The sequence below is a fragment of the Vipera ursinii genome (genome assembly GCF_947247035.1).
Source record: "Vipera ursinii genome assembly, chromosome: 4".
NCBI classification, from domain to species: domain Eukaryota; kingdom Metazoa; phylum Chordata; class Lepidosauria; order Squamata; family Viperidae; genus Vipera; species Vipera ursinii.
In genome coordinates, this window is record NC_139514.1 from 103,450,367 (window position 1) to 103,469,449 (window position 19,083).

A 19,083-nucleotide genomic window follows, 5' to 3' on the forward strand; every position below is an offset into this window, starting at 1 on the left:
TATATCAGCCTTCCATCCTTCCGAGGTAGGTAAAATGAGGACCCAGACTGTTGGGGGCAATAAGGTGACTTTGTAATAATGCCGCTTGGGGGGGGGGAAAGCCCTAATAAGCAGGCATATACATAGAATGAAGGCTATTGCTAAGCACATTGATTTGTGCTTAGATTGTAAGCCGCCCTGAGTCTTCGGAGAAGGGCGGGATATAAATGGGATTAAAATAAATAAATAAAATATATCTATATCTATCTATCTATCTATCTATCTATCTATCTATCTATCTATCTATCTATCTATCTATCTATCTATCTATCTATCTAGCCACACATACATACATACATATCTATTTATATACTAAAACTCTCAATGTCATGACTTCCAGCTGGGTGAAACGGTGAATCAAAAGGCAAACATTTTTGAACCCAGGTACCTTGAAGAGTTTGACTGGAAGAATGCAACCAAAATCCAAGATCCATGAGTCCGGAGGGAATGAAATTTGATAGCATGGCTGATTCAGTGCTACTGGCTGCTGCTGCTGCTGCATTGCTGGTGTGGTCATATGATTTTCACTTTCACTGTTCAGTGGCACTTACCTGCCTACTGGCAACAAACTGGGAGGGAAGGGGAGGTTCCCAATGCTCCCTATCAGTTTTCCACAAGGAAACTCAATGAAGAAATGACTCCTGCCCCCCCCACCTTCTGCCTTTGGCCCTTCTGCTTATTTGTTTAGATTCAGGGATACCACTGAAATGATGACCCAACACTGACCCAGGCCGTCTAGTCCTTCATAAAATCTAGCATTATTTCCATCCAAAATCTGATGCGACTATATGTATGTCCATGTTCTAAATAAACAACTAGCTAATTAAACTGCCTTGGTGGACCAGTGGGCTAATGCCTCCTTAAGTAACACCAGCTGCCTGCAATTAGTGCAGGTTCGCATCCCACCAGGCTCAAGGTTGACTCAGCCTTCCATCCTTCCGAGGTAGGTAAAATGAGGACCCAGATTGTTGGGGGCAATAAGCTGACTTTGTAATAATGCTGCTTGGGGGGGGTGTGAAAGCCCTAATAAGCAGGCATATACATAGAATGAAGGCTATTGCTAAGCACATTGTGCTTTAGATTGTAAGCTGCCCTGAGTCTTCAGAGAAGGGTGGGATATAAATGGGATTTTTTTTAAAAAAAAAACAGTCTGAAGGAAGGAAATGGGAAACCACATCTCAGGGACCTCCCTAACACACTGTAACAAAACCGTCCTTTCAATTGACAGGTAATTAATGACCGAATAAGCATCTCTGGGAGCTGGGTGGCCGTGCTTTGATCATTGGCAACCAATTTAGGAGCAAGATTTCAACATGGAGCAGCAACCAGGCTACACAAATAACCCAGAAGCATTTCCTTTCCTTCATCCAGAAAGGAATATCTTCCATTGCTTTGTGAATCAGACTTAAGATATTATTATTATTATTATTATTATTATTATTATTATTATTATTATTATTATTATTATTATTATTATTATTATTATTATTATTTTATCATTACTATTACTATTATTATTATTATTACTATTATTATTACTATTATTACTATTACTATATTATTATTATTATTATTATTATTATTATTATTATTATTATTATCATTATCATCATCATCATCATTATTATTATTATCATTATCATTATTATTATCATTATTTATTTTACTTTCAGGAGTAAAAACAAAAAAGGAGCTCCAAGGTGTTCAGTTGGGATGTGTTTTGGTTGGGAAAGAGGGCAGGGGTAAGCAAATAAGGAGGAGAAATAATTGGAAGGAGGAAGAGGAGGAGGGCTTGAGTTTTCCCTAAGGTGGAGCTGCAGCTTGTATGCAATATCCCTGGCAGATTCAAACCCTGCGATGTGGGGAAGGGCTTAAAGGCAAGGCTGAGTCAAAAGGCGAGAGAAGTCTTTCTTATTTGCGCCTACCCCCTGGCCTCTGGCAAGCTGACTAACAACAAACCGAGCTAACGAGAAAGACCAGAGGGAAAGAGGAAGGAGGAGTGGGTGCATCGCCGCCGCTTGGATCATTTAAAAAAGAGAGAGAAAAAAAGGGGAGGGGGAGTGAAGGAAAAAAAAAAGCCGCCCGCGCTCAGCGGCTGAGCGCGCCCGTTTGCATTCCCTGCACCCCGAAAGCCCGCAAACGGTTAACTGACATGCAGAAAGTCAGCCGAGCTGGGAAGTCTGCTGTGCATGTTAATTGAGGCGAAGGGATAACTGTTTCCAGGATGGTCTAGTAGTGGCTGCCCTTCCTCCCCCACCCACCCACCCCATCCACACCCACCCCAGTTCCTCTCGCTGGGATGGTCGGCGTTGCCTCCTTAGGACCGAGGATTTTCACTTCCCGGGACTAGAGCTGCCCCGCTTAGGACTTGCCCTTCTCGGAAGCCAAAGGGGAAGGGAAAAGCCAAGTCTGCCTTTCTTGGAGAAGCGATTTCGGTCGGAACGGGCTGATCCTGTGCCATAACCGACTTTGTCAGTGGGTGTAGCTGCTGCGCAGGTAAGGACGTCTTCGCTCTCCGGCGATTCACTAAGAAAACCACGTTTCGGGGAGCGGGGGGGGGGCTTTGAAACGATCACCTTAGGGACGGATCCCTGTTCCTTCCCCCCCTCCCACTCCCCCTCTCCCCAGCCCGAGCTTATTCCTGGCTTGGTAACTCAGAGCAGAACCAACCTTTGCAGAGCGAGGTCTTCGGGGGTCCCTCGTTTGAAGTGTGTGTGTGTGTGTTGGGGGGGGGGGTTGTCTTGCATGGATGAAGAAGTGCCGGAGCATTTAAAGGAATCCATTTAACCTTGGAATGGGATGACGCTGGTGGCAAAGGGAGAGTTTGAAAAGAAATCCTACGGTCGGCTCCGGTTAGCTGAAGAGCTGGGCAGATGAACGCGGGACTTGCGAGGTAGATTCAAACGACCGTTTGTTAGGCGAAACTTTGGGCTCCGTCGTGGGGATCTGCTGGATTGGAATCACGACCTCCCTCGGTCTCTAAGGGAACCTAGAGGAGAATCTGGCTTTGGAGCTAATTTGATGATCTTGGGAAGGTTTTGTTTTCTCGTTGTTTGGGGACAGGTGGGTTTATTCGCCCTTCGCGCGAAGAGGGATGTGGCTGGAGGTGCAACGTTTGTGCAAAATCGACTCCAGGGGACTCCTGATCACTAGATTTCCCTCCAAACGCGGTTTCCTCTCCTTTCAGGCTTGAAATGGAACCGCTTATTTCAGGCAATTTGGGGACGGATTGCTTCAATTAAAATACCAATCAGCCAGTTATGAGTCACGTTTCTGTAACCTGCAACCTTAATTAAATTAATTGATGTCACTTGGCATGCCTTCTGCTCGGTACATTTATAATATGAGGTTAGCTACTGTGATGGTTACAAAGATCTATGGCTGGTGAGGGAAAAGTATTAAAGAGAAACAATTGCATGCCACACGCTTATTTCACGGACAGTTGTATTACCAGTAGCTCTGGAAGACTGGGGTGAACTCAAAGAGTAGAAAGATTTAAAACAAACAACCCCTGAGTTATGCTTTTCATAAGCTCTAAGCCTTTTCTCTGCAAAATAAAAAAAAGACTTATGGATTGCAGAATGCTCAAGAAAGCATGGCAATAGTTAATGTGGGAGGAATGCTTTTTCCATTTGAGGAAGAAAGAGGACGGAAAACTTTCATTTTCCAAGATGCATATGCAAAGCGATCTTCAATGCAACATGGAACCCAAATTGATTTACTTATCTTAATTCAACTCAAGGATATCATAACATGCTTATGATGTTCTCTTTCCCTGTCAAAAGAGGAGATAAATAATACACGAAGAAATGAGCCAAAGATTTTGATGCAGCTAAGAGTATTGTTTAAATTAGGGTGTCAAATGCAAACCTTGGGTACTGCAAGTGAATACTTTGTTTCTAGGAGTGGTGGTGGGAAGCAAGACACCTTGAATGCCTGGACTTGCATGTGGTGTCCTGCTCATCATCTGAGATGGTGGGGTTGGTGGAAGGGACTCAAGCAGAACTATTTATAGTCTAGAGATATTAAACCAAGATATTCCTTTATCTCACAAAGTATCATATATTTGTATGTGTGTAAATTCTTGTGTGAACAAAAATAATTAAAAAAAAGGATTAGAAAACTAAGAAATGTATTTAGAAAAACTGAAATTATAATACTGTAGATATTTACCTAGGAATAAACTCTCTTAATCTCCTTGAGACTTGTACTGCTTGGCCATCAAGATGCCTCTAAAATATTCCAATAGAAAGGAATATATGTGGAACAGTGGAGTCCTTGGTTCTCTCTCTGCTTGGTTTTTTGCCTGCAGATGTTCCATCACCCAACTAGGAAACATTATCATTAACACTGTTGATGTTATGTAGTTGAGTAATGAAACTTCCGCAAGCAAACAACTGAGCTCAGAGGGCACCAAGTATTCCAGATGTTTAAAATGTCCCAGAGAGGGCCATTGATAACTGTAGAGCCAATTTAATTTAGACCTGTTTAGTTTTGCTAAATTATCCATATACCCTCAAGAAGAAAATTTCTGCAAGAAACAAAACAAAACCACATTAATTAAAAGCAAACTTTCAAAGTTAATTCAGATGAGCAGTCTAATGATAGGTGCTTATTCAGAAGACCTATTAGATTTCACACAACGTACTGGAAGTAAAAGTGTGAAGACTGCAGCCAATATACACCATAAAGGCATCTTAGTTGAAATAGGATATATCCAATCTAGAATGTTGTCTCCTGTCATGACTAACAAACCAAATGCCTCTGGAAAGCCCCCAAAGTCTTAAAGCTAATTTTCTCTTTCTCCACCACTGTTTAGTTGTGTGGCTTTCCATAACCTTCATTGCAGCTGGATGAAACATTTGCCGCAAATCATCTTGATTGAGTAAACTCAATTAATGTACTGCAACAGATTTTGTGATGTTTACATAAAATGTGTGAGCCTATGAGATCAGGCATGTGCTTCTGGTGAATTGAAAGATGAACAATTACATTTTCACATAACATTCCTTTCCAACTAGTTACATACCAAATCATTTTCTTAAATGAGATGGACAGTCACTCTTAGTGGCTTCTAACAAACTAGATTCTTTGACTTTGACAGCAACTTTCCAAACAGAAGGTGGTCACAACCTGGTAGTTATCCACACCGAATTCATTGGAAATTATTCCAAGAAAGAGTGTCTTAAGCACACTGTTTACTATTGTAGTAGAGTAGCTTTGCTTTGTTAGCTTTGTAGTAAAGAGTAAACCTCCCTTTGCCTCAAAATAAATGAATGAACATGTCCAAAGTAATCTTTTTTCTAACTTAGCAGTTTTTCCCTTTGAAAATTTGTCTTAATACATTGCTGCTACAAAACAATGGGAGATGCTCAGATAAAAGAAAGGCAATGCTTGCAACCCTGAATTATTCTTCACATTTAAAAGTGTAAATTTAAGAAGATGTATCTTTTGCTAATTTTCATGGCTGAAACTAGGGTCTTATAAATAAGATTAGCCAAAGTACCACAGCAGTTTCATCCCATGTAGACTGTAGATTGGAGTTAATGACACTGTTGGCAATCTTCACATGTCCCTTTGCATGTTTCTTTTTTGTCTGTGGAGATTCTCAGTCATCCAAGTCATGATTGTCCCAAAGGTACTTTTTCAAGAGGTAACTGGACTTTCTTTGGGTTTTTTTCTTTGAAGACGTTTAGCTTCTTATCCAAAAAAACTTCTTTAGCTCTGACTGGTTGGTAGGGAATGGAAGGATTTATATTCCTTGCAGACAGCTGGTCATTTGCATTCTTTTAGAGAGTCATTGAGGCCACTTGGAGATTTATCTGTCTCCTCAAGGTCACCTGAGTGGTGCACATGGGTATGGAGCCTTCTTGGAACTGCTGAAAGGACTGTGTTGTAGACTGAGGATAGATGTTGTCATATCCCTCCCCCTCTATTGAGAGAGGGCTGTTTCTTTACTGTCTATTTTGTATTTTTCACTCTTTATTACTTCCTTTAGATTTTTAGTCATAGTAGACGTAGAGATTTTTTTTTTCATTTTTTAATCTTACTTTCAAAGTTTTACGAGGGCATCCTGCAAGTCAATAGTATGCATACAGTAGTTCATTGACCTATGATGGGGACTAGTTAAATAAATTGATGCAACCTGAGGTGCATGATGGATTTTTTGACTGGGAATTCAAAGCAATTCAGTTCTACAGCTGAATTGCAAAATTAAAAGTGGGTTGTGTTGTACAACTATTAGTTATTCTCTCTGCATCTGTTTCTCTCTCTCTCTCTCTCTCTCTCTCTCTCTCTCTCTCTCTCTTTCTTCACTGTCTCTTTGTATTTGGGATAAAACAAACAAACAAACAAAACCTATATTACCATTTGTAATACCTGCTTGAAGACCAACCTCCAGCATCAAAATAGAAAAAAAGTAGATAGTATTATATATATGGGCAAAATCTTTTGCCTGTATCAGCCCAAACTATCAGCCCAAATTTAATATATATCAATCTAGCCTCCAACCTAAGAAGGAGATGAAATATGTCTAGAAAAAGTATTTGTGTCTCTGGGTAAGTGTTGACTCCTGCTGGTGAGCCCCCTGGATAAGATCCTGCAGTTTTCTTGAGAAGATGGATTTGCCATTACTTGATTACTAGGGCTGAGAAAGAGGAATGGCCCAAGGTTCACCCAGATGTCTTTGTGCTTAAGGAGAGAGTGGAACTCAGGGTCTCCGGTTTCTAGCCTGATGTCTTAACCACTACACCAAACTGACTCCTGTGTCAACCCCCGGTCTCTGGATCAGCACTTGTTTGCAGCATGCTAGCAAGCGGGCCACACAAACAAGCAAAGCTCCATCCTTGAGATGCAGGCAGTATTCAAAATCACAACCCCTCTGGTCCATGAAAAAAACCTTTCTCCATGGCACCGGTCCCTGGTGCCCAAAAGAATGGGGATCTCTGGTCTAGAGTTTAATATAACCAACTGGGAGACTGATATGTAGCATGCATTTTGAACCACTGCAAGGCTGCCGTAACTATTTCCTTCAAATATGAATTATTAAGAAAAAAAATCATTTCTTATTGAACTTACTTCAATAGAGCTGTTTGAAATATGTTTCCCATTAAGTAAAGGTACACAGAAGTACACAAGCCAGTTTTTGGTGTTCAGGGAGAATATGATGGCCTGTGTCAGTTGAAAGCAAAGAGGAACCATTTGTAAAAAGTCTGAAACAGAAGCTTTAAGTCTAGTGATCTATGTTACAAAAACTCTGCCAGACTGATTGTATTTTCTTGGGAATGATCAGATAAGGGTTCAAGTATTCTGGGGGAGATCAGATTAGTGCTGCTTTCTGCAGTGCAAAAACTCTAAAATTGACCTGTCAGCTCCTTCCTCCAAACTAGGTGGAGATTCCACCACAGACTGGACATGCTGGGGAGCCCACAACACCATCTACATCACAATCATTGGTTTCTCCATTGATTTCCATGGATAATTCTCGTTGCTATCCAAGATATTTTTTTTAAAATGGTTTCTTAGTGGCCTGATGGTTGTTTATTTTTAATCACAAAGCATGTCCCTCCTTATCCAAACATTTCTCTTTAATTTTAATATATGTGCCTTATCCTCTGCTTCCCTTCTCTATCTTTTTACAGTTTGCAACCTTTGTTTGGTGGTATTTGGAGCTGGGACTGCTTTGATCATACTTTTCTCATTAAGAGCCCCTTCACAGTCAATTTGGCAGGTTCATCTTTCCTTTCCCTTCAATTTGGTTGTCAATATACTCAACAGTCTATCAATACTAAACATGTCCTGTCCTTCTTGAGCTATTATCCCCACATATATAGAACATGCATTTAGCCCTTAGGTTACCTCCCACATAGAGGTTTTCTTATGCTTCTGTAACCCGTGGTTTCCCCCCCACACACACACACACTCTTGGTAGCAACTTCATTACAAAAGAATTTATTCTCAGTCCTGAACTCTGCAAATGATATAATTTGGATGAAATATATATATATATATATATATAATTCAATTTAGGCTTACCAAGACATATATTCCATTTCACTTGAGACATATAGGCCTATAAAATAGTGCTATGGAATATATTGATGTTTGCACCTTTTTGCCTTTTGGAGGTCCTGGTTTTAAATAATCAGGATAATATAGCAAGGAGCTCTAATTAGCATTGCTTGCTATAGAGTAAACACTTCCTATAGTTGCAGAATGAAGCACAATGACTAAATGATGCCATGTACATATAACTAGTTCTTTAAATTAAGTTATCTAATTTTTGTCTTTGTTTTCTTCAATCATCTGTAGCAGGAAATCTAGACAGACCATATTTCTACTCAATACTTGATGGATAACACATTTTTTTTACCAGAAAAGCAATAAATAGATTTTCTTCCAATACTGCTCATAGAAATATGAGGCTATGCTAGTAAACAGTCAAGTGGAATCTTCTTGCCCCTAGATCTTCCTTCCTTCCTTCCTTCCTTCCTTCCTTCCTTCCTTCCTTCCTTCCTTCCTTCCTTCCTTCCTTCCTTCCTTCCTTCCTTCCTTCCTTCCTTCCTTTGCATGTTATGTCAAAGAGATGCCTGAAAGAATAGTAACAGTAAAAATGTTGCTTTGAAGGAGGACAAAATCAACATTTTATTTAGAATTATTTTTCTGAGCGATCCTCGGTGCTCTCATTTCCCAAACTAGGTAACATAGGTCGAGTAATGAAACTTCTGCAAGAAAACAACCAAGCACCGTGGCTCCCTCATTTCAACTCTGAGCTACAAATATTCTCCTTTATAAGTATTTTTCTCTCCAGTTTTTGTTTTATTTTGGTTGTTGTTTCTTCTTTGCCTCAACTTTTCTACTACACCTTTGAATGTATACTGTTGCTAAATTTTATATAATCATTCTCATGGATGATATTCTTTGGGACAGTGTCCTTATCCTTCTTCCTGTTTATACCAATACCCTAACCTTGAGTATGTAAGTCAGCATTTTATAGGTAGCAAGCCCTGTTATTGTTTCTTAATGGTGAGAATAACTTTCTTTTATTACACAAAGGACAGGTGAAGGGTTTCTTAGCTTGATCTCATAGTGCAGGGGTGTCAAACTGCTGGCCCATGGGCCGGATGCGTCATGCGGAAGCCATGTCTACCCCATTTTCGGCAATGGCAAATGTTCCGGTACGTTGTGTGACATCATGTGACACCATGAGTTTGACATGTCTGTCCTAGTGGCTTAGAATATACTCACAATACTAAGGAAGGATTTTATTATTTATTTATTTTATTTATTAATTTAATTTATATACCGCCCTTCTCCCAGGGGACTCAGGGCGGTGAACAGGGCAATACATAAAAACTAGATACAAAAATTAAAATTATTAAAACATGATTAAACAATGCCCAAAATTAATACAAATTTAAAATTAAAGTTCATTTATAAAAATCCCACCCCGTCCCATCAGGCCAGGCCAGCTTGTTTAAAGAGATGGGTTTTAAGATCGCGCCGGAAGGAGCGGAGATCGGGCGCCATCCGGAGCTCAACCGGAAGATGGTTCCATAAATCCGGTGCACCCACAGAGAACGCCCTCCCCCTGGGGGCCACCAGTCGGCATTCTTTGACCCGTGGCACCCTGAGGAGGCCCTCTATATGCCTTCAAAAAAAGGCATATAGAAGTGTAACAAAATGAAATTCAATGGTGAAAAAATAAGGTTCTACATTTAGTCAAGAAAAAACAAATGCACAGGTATAGTATAGGTGGTACCTTGCTCAATAGTAACAACTGTGAGAGAGATCTTGGAGTCCTAGTGGACAATCACTTAAATATGAACCAGCAGTGTGCGGGCAGCTGCCAAAACAACCAACACTGTGCTAGGCTGCATTAACAGAGGGATAGAGTCAAGATCACGTGAAGTGTGAATACCACTTTACAATGCCTTGGTAAGGCCACACTTGGAATGCTGCATCCAGTTTTGGTCACCATGATGTAAATAAGATGTTGAAACTCTAGAAAGAGTACAGAGAAGAGCAACAAAGTTGATGAGGGAACTGGAGGCTAAAACATATAAGGAATGGTTGCTGGGATTGGGTATGTCTAGTTTAATGAAGAGAAGGATGAGGGGGGGACATGATAGCAGTGTTCCAATATCTCAGGGGTTGCCACAAAGAAGAGGGGGTCAACCTATTCTCCAAAGCACCTGAAAGCAGGACAAGAAGCAATGGATGGAAACTAACCAAAGAGAGAAGCAATCTAGAACTAAAGAGAAATTTCCTGACAGTTCAAATAAATAATCAGTGGAACAACTTACCTCCAGAAGCTGTGAATGCTCCAACACTGGAAATTTTTAAGAAGAGACTGGATAGCCATTTGTCTGAAATGGTATAGAGTTTCCTGTCTGAGCAGGGGGTTGGACTAGATGACCTCCAAGGTCCCTATCAACTTTTTATTTATTTATTTATTTATTTATTTATTTATTTATTTATTTATTTTCATCGTCATCATCATCATCATTATCATCATCACCACCACCACTATCTTTGAGTTCTTTCTTCCCCATAGTTATTCTTTACTCTGAGTATGTGTAACCTCAAATTTAAAGTTATTTAAATCACAGATGATCAATCTGCCACCCAAGAGTCACACTAGGTTCTCTAACTTCATTTTTGTGAATCCCTGAAGCACCTCTAAAAATCACATTACAAGCAGTTTGGTATAATGGTTAAGCTGCTGACCTAGAAACCAGGGGACTGTGAGTTTTAGTCTCTTCTTAGACATGAAAGACAACTGGGTAACTTTGAGCTAGTTGTTGTTAAGGGAAAAATAGGAGAAGGAAGGATTATTAGGTATGTTCTTCATCTTGAGTTATTTATAAAAAATAATGAAGATGGGGAAATTAACTAATTAATTAATTCAGTAAAATCCAAGCCAGCCCCCTCATTTTCTCTATGAAATCCAAGCACTTCGGATCTGTTGCTGAAGTCATTGGGTAATTCTGCATGACAATCTCAGCTGCTTATGTTCCATGCTGCTCCAGCTGTTCTTGTATCTTAAAGGTAAAGGTAAAGGTTCCCCCACACATGTGTGCTAGTCGTTTCCAACTCTAGGGACCAGTGCTCATCTCCGTTTCAAAGCTGAAGAGCCAGCGCTTGTCCGAGGACGTCTCCGTGGTCATGTGGCCTGCATGACTGGACGCCAAAGGCGCACGGAATGCTGTTACCTTCCCACCATAGTGGTCCCTATTTTTCTACTTGCATTTTTACATGCTTTCGAACTGCTAGGTTGGCAGAAGCTGGGACGAGTAACAGGCGCTCACTCTGCTACGCGGCACTCGGGATTCAACCCGCCAAACTGCCGATCTTCTGATCGACAAGCTCAGCGTCCTAACCCACTGAGCCACCGCGTCCCTTCTTGTATCTTATCCTGGTCCTAATTGAACTGATATTACAGTGAGGTGTGCTTGGTATTTAATCCAGGCTATAATCACCACTGTCTTGGACTGGTCGTTCAGTTTCTTCCCTTCTGAATGTCGTAGGGAAGGCAAGTCTCACTGGCTGCACTCCAGCCCAATCACATTTACCATCTCCTGCTTATTCCTTTTAGTGGTAATTTCTTTTCTTTCCCCAGATGTCTGCGCAGCTGGATACTTTTATGCCCCCTTCTCACATTCTCCCACTTGACACTAATGAAGATCCTGGCTCCCCACCACTGTGCTGTATTTTACCCTGCTACATTGATACTATATTGATTAAAATAAAGGGAACATGGCCCCTTACTAATTTGTTTTACTATGGTCTGTAAAAAAACATCGTGGAAGCAAAAAAAGTGATGGTTAACTTAATAAAATGTGGACTTTGTAGCTTCATTCCTTTGTATGCTGATCCTTAGGTTAGTATACAGGCAGGTAGAAATTGAAAAGGTAAACAGATGTATACTAGCAAAAGAGATAGGGAATACCTGGTGCCCAGGAGACCTGACTGGATTCTATGACTCTTATAAACTATTATTAGATCAACTAAGAAAAGCAAAAACTGACCAGCTCTGAACATAGCATCCTAGTAGCCTCAATGAAATGCCATACATGACAGTCACCAACAACCATGGGAGCAGATATGTCATGTGCTGGGTCTAATTTGAGCTGGAGAGGACATTAATCTGGAATGAAGCATAGGGAACCAATCACTTGGAAGAATTTAACATAGCCCAGGATGGAAAGCAGGCCCTTTGAAGCAGCATTTCAAAACACAGATAAGAGAAACCTTTATAGTGAGCTGGAAGTGGGTAGTAGATTATCCCACCCATTGCATTGCTGGAAAAGTACAGAAGGGTAGGCTATACCAGTGATGGAGCATGAATAAAATATGGATCTGATCACTGTGTCATTTTTTTGGTCTCCTCTGCTTTCAGAAAATTAAAACCATAAACCTGAAGACAGCCTCAAGATTACTTTTCCTATAAGAATCAACACACCATCATGATTATGGGAATACAGCGGAATTTGTTTTTTCTTCTTCTTTCTTAAAATAATGTATATATATATATATAAGTGTGAATGTATAAATTAGCTGGCCCTTTCTTTCCTATAAATTATCACATTATTTTTCAAAGACATAAAACAAATATGTTACTTTGACATGCATCAGGCCTATGTCATCTTAGATATTGATGCTAGGTTCTGGGTTGTTATTTCAGAGAAAGATGGACTGGAGATTTTATTTGGAGTGTGGGTGTGGGTCCAGCCTTTTGTACTGCAAAGTATTAAACCTCCAAGCCTCTTAGAATGATTGGGTGAAGAGCCATTACCTCAGTTCAAGAGAAGAAAGTGACTTCCCCAAGGTGGAGTAAGCCACAGTTCTAGCACAACCTTTCTCTCTTTCAAGGATAAACTAAATTATCTTGGAAATTAGAAGCAGTGCGTGACCCAATAGTTCTCAGTTTTTAGACTAGACAATTACTGTAATATTTCAGTGGATTAGAGTGACTTTTTTAAGCAGCTGGTTTATTGTATACTAAAACATACTAATAGTTTTTTTCCCCCACCAAAGTTGAAGGAAACACTAAAATGTGTTTAATTTATTGTACTTTGCAGACGCTGTTGGATTACCATGAAGCTCTGGATAATCGCATTAAGTTTAATGGGGATTGCTTGTGATGTGCTATATTCTGAACTAGCATCCTCTTCGACTATTGGCTCTTGTGAAAACTTGTGTTTTTGTGAAGAAAAAGACAGCATCTTAATCATAAACTGTGAAGAAAGAGGCATCAAGGAGATATCTCAAGTACATGTTCCACCATCCCGGCCTTTCCAACTTAGTCTTTTAAACAACAGTTTGACTATGCTACAGGTCAATGATTTTGCCAGCTTTATCAATGCTGTCACATTGCATCTTGGATTTAACTATATTGTGGACATTGAACCAGGGGCATTTAATGGGCTAAGTCACCTTAAACAACTCCATATCAACCACAATTATTTAGAAATACTTAAGGAAGACACTTTCCATGGGCTAGAAAGCCTGGAATTCCTTCAAGCAGATAACAATTTCATCACAATAATTGAATCAAGTGCCTTCAGCAAACTCAACAGGCTTAAGGTGCTTATTTTAAATGACAATGCCATTGAATTTCTTCCTCCCAATGTCTTTCGCTTTGTTCCATTAACTCACCTGGATCTTCGAGGGAACCAACTGCAAACATTGCCTTATGTTGGTTTTTTAGAACACATTGGCCGAATTCTAGACCTCCAGCTAGAAGACAACAAATGGATCTGTAATTGTGACCTACTGGAGTTAAAGAGTTGGTTAGAAAACATGCCTCCTCAGTCCATAATAGGGGATGTTGTGTGCCACAACCCTCCCATTTTGAAAGGTAACATATTAAGCAGATTAAAAACAGAATCGCTCTGTCCAACTCCACCCCCAAATGACCTTGATTCTCCATCAGGGTCATTGCCTTTGGTGATTACAACATCAATAAGCGATAGTCATTCCTCAACCAAAGTGATACCTATTTTTAAAACTCCCACGAAGGAATCCAGTTTAACACCTCATGTTACAAAACCAGCTACTCTGCTTCCTGGAGTATATTGTCCTATACCTTGTCAGTGCACAAGCAATATCCTTTCAGGGATATTGATGCAGTGTCAGGAACAAAACATTGAAAGCTTGTCAGATTTAGGTTCTCCTCCTCCCAATCCTATAAAGTTGATTCTTGCAGGAAATATAATCCAAACATTAATGAAATCAGATCTTGTGGGTTATGACAGTCTAGAAATGCTTCATTTGGGAAACAATCGCATTGAAATGTTAGAAGCAGGATCCTTTATAAATCTCACTGAATTGCAAAAATTATATCTCAATGGCAACCATCTCACTAAACTAAGTCGGAATTTGTTTTTAGGCCTGCAACGCCTTGAGTATTTGTACCTTGAATATAATGCCATCAAGGAGATTTTACCTGGTACTTTTAGTCCAATGCCAAAACTTAAGGTCCTATACCTAAATAATAATCTCCTCCAAACTTTACCATCTCATATCTTTTCTGGAGTTCCGCTAGCCAGGCTGAATTTGAAAACCAACCAGTTTACCCAATTGCCCATAAAAAATGTCTTAGATGATCTAGATCTACTAGTACAAATTGAACTGGAAGACAACCCCTGGGACTGCACTTGTGATTCAGTAGGGCTACAACAATGGATACAAAAACTGAATAGGAATACAATGATGGGAGAAATTCTCTGTACTTCTCCAAGACATCTAGCTAAAAAGGAACTGAAATCTCTGAACAGTGATATGTTATGTCCCACTTTAATGAACAGTCCAGCTATCCCAACTCATCCTAGCTTCCTAATCATCACAACATCACCAACTACCACCAGTACAGCAGACACTATTCTGAGATCACTCACCGACGTTATCCCTCTCTCTGTTTTAATCCTGGGGCTCTTGATTGTGTTTATAACAATGATTTTTTGTGCAGCTGGCATTGTTGTTCTTGTTCTACATCGGCGGAGGCGGCACAAAAAGAAACAAATGGAAGAGCAGGTACGGGACAACAATCCAGTTCAGCTTCAATATAGCATGTATGGTCATAAAACCACACACCATACCACTGAACGGCCAGCTTCAACTTTGTATGAACAGCGCATGGTCAGCCCCATAGTCCAAGTTTATCAAAGCCCATCTTTCAACTCCAAATTTGCAGATCGAGATGAAAGGAATGATAAGGAGGGGAATGATTCCAAACACCTTCGGCGAAGTCTCTTAGAAAGGGAACACTCCTCTCCTCTCACTGGTGGTCCAAATGTCAAGTACAAAGCTACAGACCAATCAGCTGATTTTCTGTCCTTCCAGGATGCAAGCTCGTTGTATAGGAATATTCTTGAGAAGGAGCGAGAACTCCAACAATTGGGGATAACGGAATATCTTCGGAAAAGCATTGCTCAGCTACATCCTGAGATGGAAGTACATTATCCAAGAGCTCATGAAGAACTAAAGCTGATGGAGACACTTATGCTCTCCCGGCCAAGAAAAGTTTTACTAGAACAGACTAAAAATGAATATTTTGAGCTCAAGGCCAACCTGCATGCTGAACCTGACTACTTGGAGGTTTTGGAACAGCACACATGAAACAAAGCACCACCTTTGAAGGCTTTGAATCAGAAACTCTTAGGTTTGTCTTACATTTGGAACTTTGTAAATAAAAGTGCCTTATAATAACGTGTCACCAATCAGAACTTTAAGCACAGCAGTAATCTGAGTGAAAAAGAAGCTCTCAGGGATAACTGTGTGAAGCCATGGGAAAGTTTTCAGGCTATGTATCTCTTATCCCCAATATTAAATGTGAACTCTGTACAACTGGATTCTGGGAGGAAATTCAGTTTGCTGGGCCATATTCCTCTAGGTGTGTATTGCAGTCCCTAAGGTTTCTTTTTTAATTGTTGATTTTGCTAAGCAGACATTTAAAGCATTTGTTTTTCTCAGTTCCCTTCTTATTTTTTCCCATGGATGCAATATTTAATTAAAAACCTATGAGGATCGACTTAGCCAGCTACTAGAAAGTAGGGAACATGAGTTATGGATGAGTCCATGTATATGAACAAATTGTACATGGCAATAATGCGTAGTAATTATAAAGGGAACTGTATGTTTTTGTTTCAAAAGAAAAAAAAAACATTTGTGAGCTTCCAAGGACTGCAGTATTTAGGAACCTTCAATTTGGAATGTTGTTTATCAAAAAAAAAAAAGGATGGAAAGGGAAAGTGGTATGTTAGGCAGGAATTTAAAGGGTATAATGGAAACCTTTTGTTACTTTCCCTCTATGGCATTTTTAATCACATTTTCGGACAATCTTCAGTATAATGCTGCTATAGACTCCTGTGCAACATTGGATTGACACTTGTACTTGGGAAGTTTGAAACGCTACTGAGAATTTAATGTAAATATATTAGTATACTGATGCACCCAATTTTTATTTTTATTGTATTTATATGATTGGCTCCTATGATAACATCACTTTGCTGTGGCCAGTAAATTTCAGACTGCAAGTCAGACAAGAAATAAGCCATCAGAACTTGTTTCTGGCTGTAAACACACTGTCTTTGCCATAATGACATGGCAAAAGGTCATTTCTCAGCCCTTCCCCCCCACCCCAAACAGGTCTGGTTTAAACAAGGTAGGCATGTAAAATAAAGAAAAGTCACAAACCGAAGAAGTTGCGTTGAAAATTAGTTATTGAAATTGTATGGATACATCCTTAGCATATATATCAGAGATACGTGCTTTTGCCACATTTGTATGGGTATGCTAATTTTGCATACATAGACGTCAGTGGCTAACCATGTAAAGGTTAGCAAGTCCCGTAGAACTCCACAGCTTGGTGTGTGTATAGAATTGTGATCAAGTTTAAATGCAATGGTGTTCTTTGTCATACTTGATCTCACATGTAAACACAGCTCACATATAATATGATCTAATCTACAATCCTAACTTTGTTTCTGAGAAGAAGAAAATTGTTCGATCCAATTCTGACTATTTCACAACTCTGTCACTGTGTTTCCAAACACAGATTTGCTGCACTCACAATTTGGATTTGTTTGTGTGTGTGTGTGTGTGTGAGAGAGAGAGAGAGGGGGGGGGGGGAGAGAGAGAGAGAGAGAGAGAGGGAGTGAGTAAGCAGCACAGCAAATCTGTTGAAATCAATGGAACATAGCACTAAAATTATGTTTGGAATTAAGGAGACAAGAAGCAGGACAAATTTATTTTACTATAAAGTTTAGTTAGAATTATTTGTATTATTTATTCTGTACATTTTGTATCTTTTATGTTTGAAGTTACAATTATTATTCTTGGGTGCCTTTCAAGCAAATCAAAGAACTTAATCATGATAAATAAAACTGACAATAAAGGGATTTTTTTTAAAAAAATGCTTCTTTGTATTAAGACTCCCTTTTTAATTTTCTCTCTCTCTTTTTAAAGCAAGCTCTGCATGCATGAGTTCAGATCCATTCTGAAATCAGATTGGAGGCTTCTCTCCATTGCCATGCATACAGACGTTTCTTGTTCTGGGGAGCAAGACGGCAGTTAAATACCAGTGTATGATTGAAAAAGTGCCAAAATGGTAATCTGACCTGCATTTCCCCCTCCTGATTAAGTTACTCTTTTGTAAACCAGTCACCCTTTGATAAATATCTCCTTACACACTTTTGTGCTGAAAAATCAGAAGGAGCCTAGTAGCATCTTTTCTTAAAGATCCTAATAAATATTTACTGGGAAATGTCTATATATGTTACAACAGTCAGACTTATGAATTGTATCTACTCTAAATAAATAATTTTAATAGTGTCCCTACTAATTGCTTACATAGTAACTTTGGCTTAAATATAAAGCATTGATTTTTGTAGAAAAAGTTCATCTCTGGAAAGTAAAGAAGAAAGACATTAACATCAAATATTTCATTCATTTATCTGATGCAGTACTGCAGAAAGCAAACTATATCTTCATATCTGCTTGACTACTTATTTATGTTTGGACTGGATTTTTGCTAATATATTCCAAATCAATATTCTCCCACTGATACCTCCAAGAATGTTGAACAACTCTCAGAATTATATGTGAGCAAAAGTTGGTCAAAGCACTAGACTCCAAATAATGAATAAAGAGACATGAAACAGTGTAAGAATCATCCCTGTATTGAGATGAAGCATATTTCTCTAAAGCTTTGCTATAGTTAATGGATTGTATACTTTACTTAGAATTGTAGTAGACTGAATGAATACACAGATTATATCTCTATCTCTATTTCTACCTGAATGAAGTACCAGTGTCTGGGTTGGGTCCTATAAAAAAGGTAAAAAATTTCCTGTCAGTGATTTCTGACTGTAGGTAGGGTGGGGTTCTCATCTCTGTTTCTTGGCTGAGGGAGCCAGCATTGTCCAAAGACAAATTCCATAGCCATGTAGCCAGCATGGCTATATGGCAAAGGGGCACATAATTCTGTTATCTTTCCATCAAAGTGATACCTATTAATCTACTTGCATTTGCATGCTTTCAAGCTGTTAGGTGGGCAGGAGGTGGGAGAAGGAACAGGCGCTCACCTGGTTGCACGAAGCTCAGGTCTCAAACCTGGGCTGTCAGTTTTCTTGCAGCAAGCTCAACATTTTTAACCCCTGAACCATCACACACACACACACACACACAGAAACACACACAGAGAGAGAGAGAGAGAGAGAGCCAGAAATAACTCTAACAGAAGACACTGCCATTATACTGTCTCAGTAAATTAAATGTGTATGCCATAAATATAGAATCATGCTGCAATGATTTTAAGTGTGAAAAACAGTCAGAAGTCACTTTTTTCAGTGCTATTGTAACTTTGAATCGTCACTAAATGAATGATTGTAAATCAAGGACTACCTGTGCTCATCCCTCATTGAACACTGATGTTCAAAGAGCTCCTATCAAGGGAATTCTCTTGGCTAGTTGCATTTTTATGGAATTTAAAACCAAAGAAAAGATAGATCATAATTGATGATATTCAGAATTTCTTCTCAG

At 39.4% G+C, this 19,083-nt stretch overlaps 1 protein-coding gene across 2 annotated transcripts; it reads left to right on the plus strand.

The window, feature by feature from the left end:
* The first annotated feature begins 1,910 nt into the window (after positions 1-1,910).
* Positions 1,911-17,435, plus strand: SLITRK6 (SLIT and NTRK like family member 6). Of its 2 annotated transcripts, none has more exons than XM_083362011.1 (2): positions 1,911-2,535; positions 13,122-17,435. In XM_083362011.1, exon 2 carries the CDS (start codon positions 13,138-13,140, stop codon positions 15,658-15,660), a length of 2,523 nt encoding a protein of 840 aa, XP_083218137.1. In that variant the 5' UTR covers positions 1,911-2,535; positions 13,122-13,137; the 3' UTR covers positions 15,661-17,435. The 2 variants fall into 2 exon arrangements, with proteins under 2 accessions (XP_083218137.1, XP_083218136.1); XM_083362010.1 differs by lacking the exon at positions 1,911-2,535 and adding an exon at positions 2,770-2,932.
* The last annotated feature ends 1,648 nt before the right edge of the window (positions 17,436-19,083 follow it).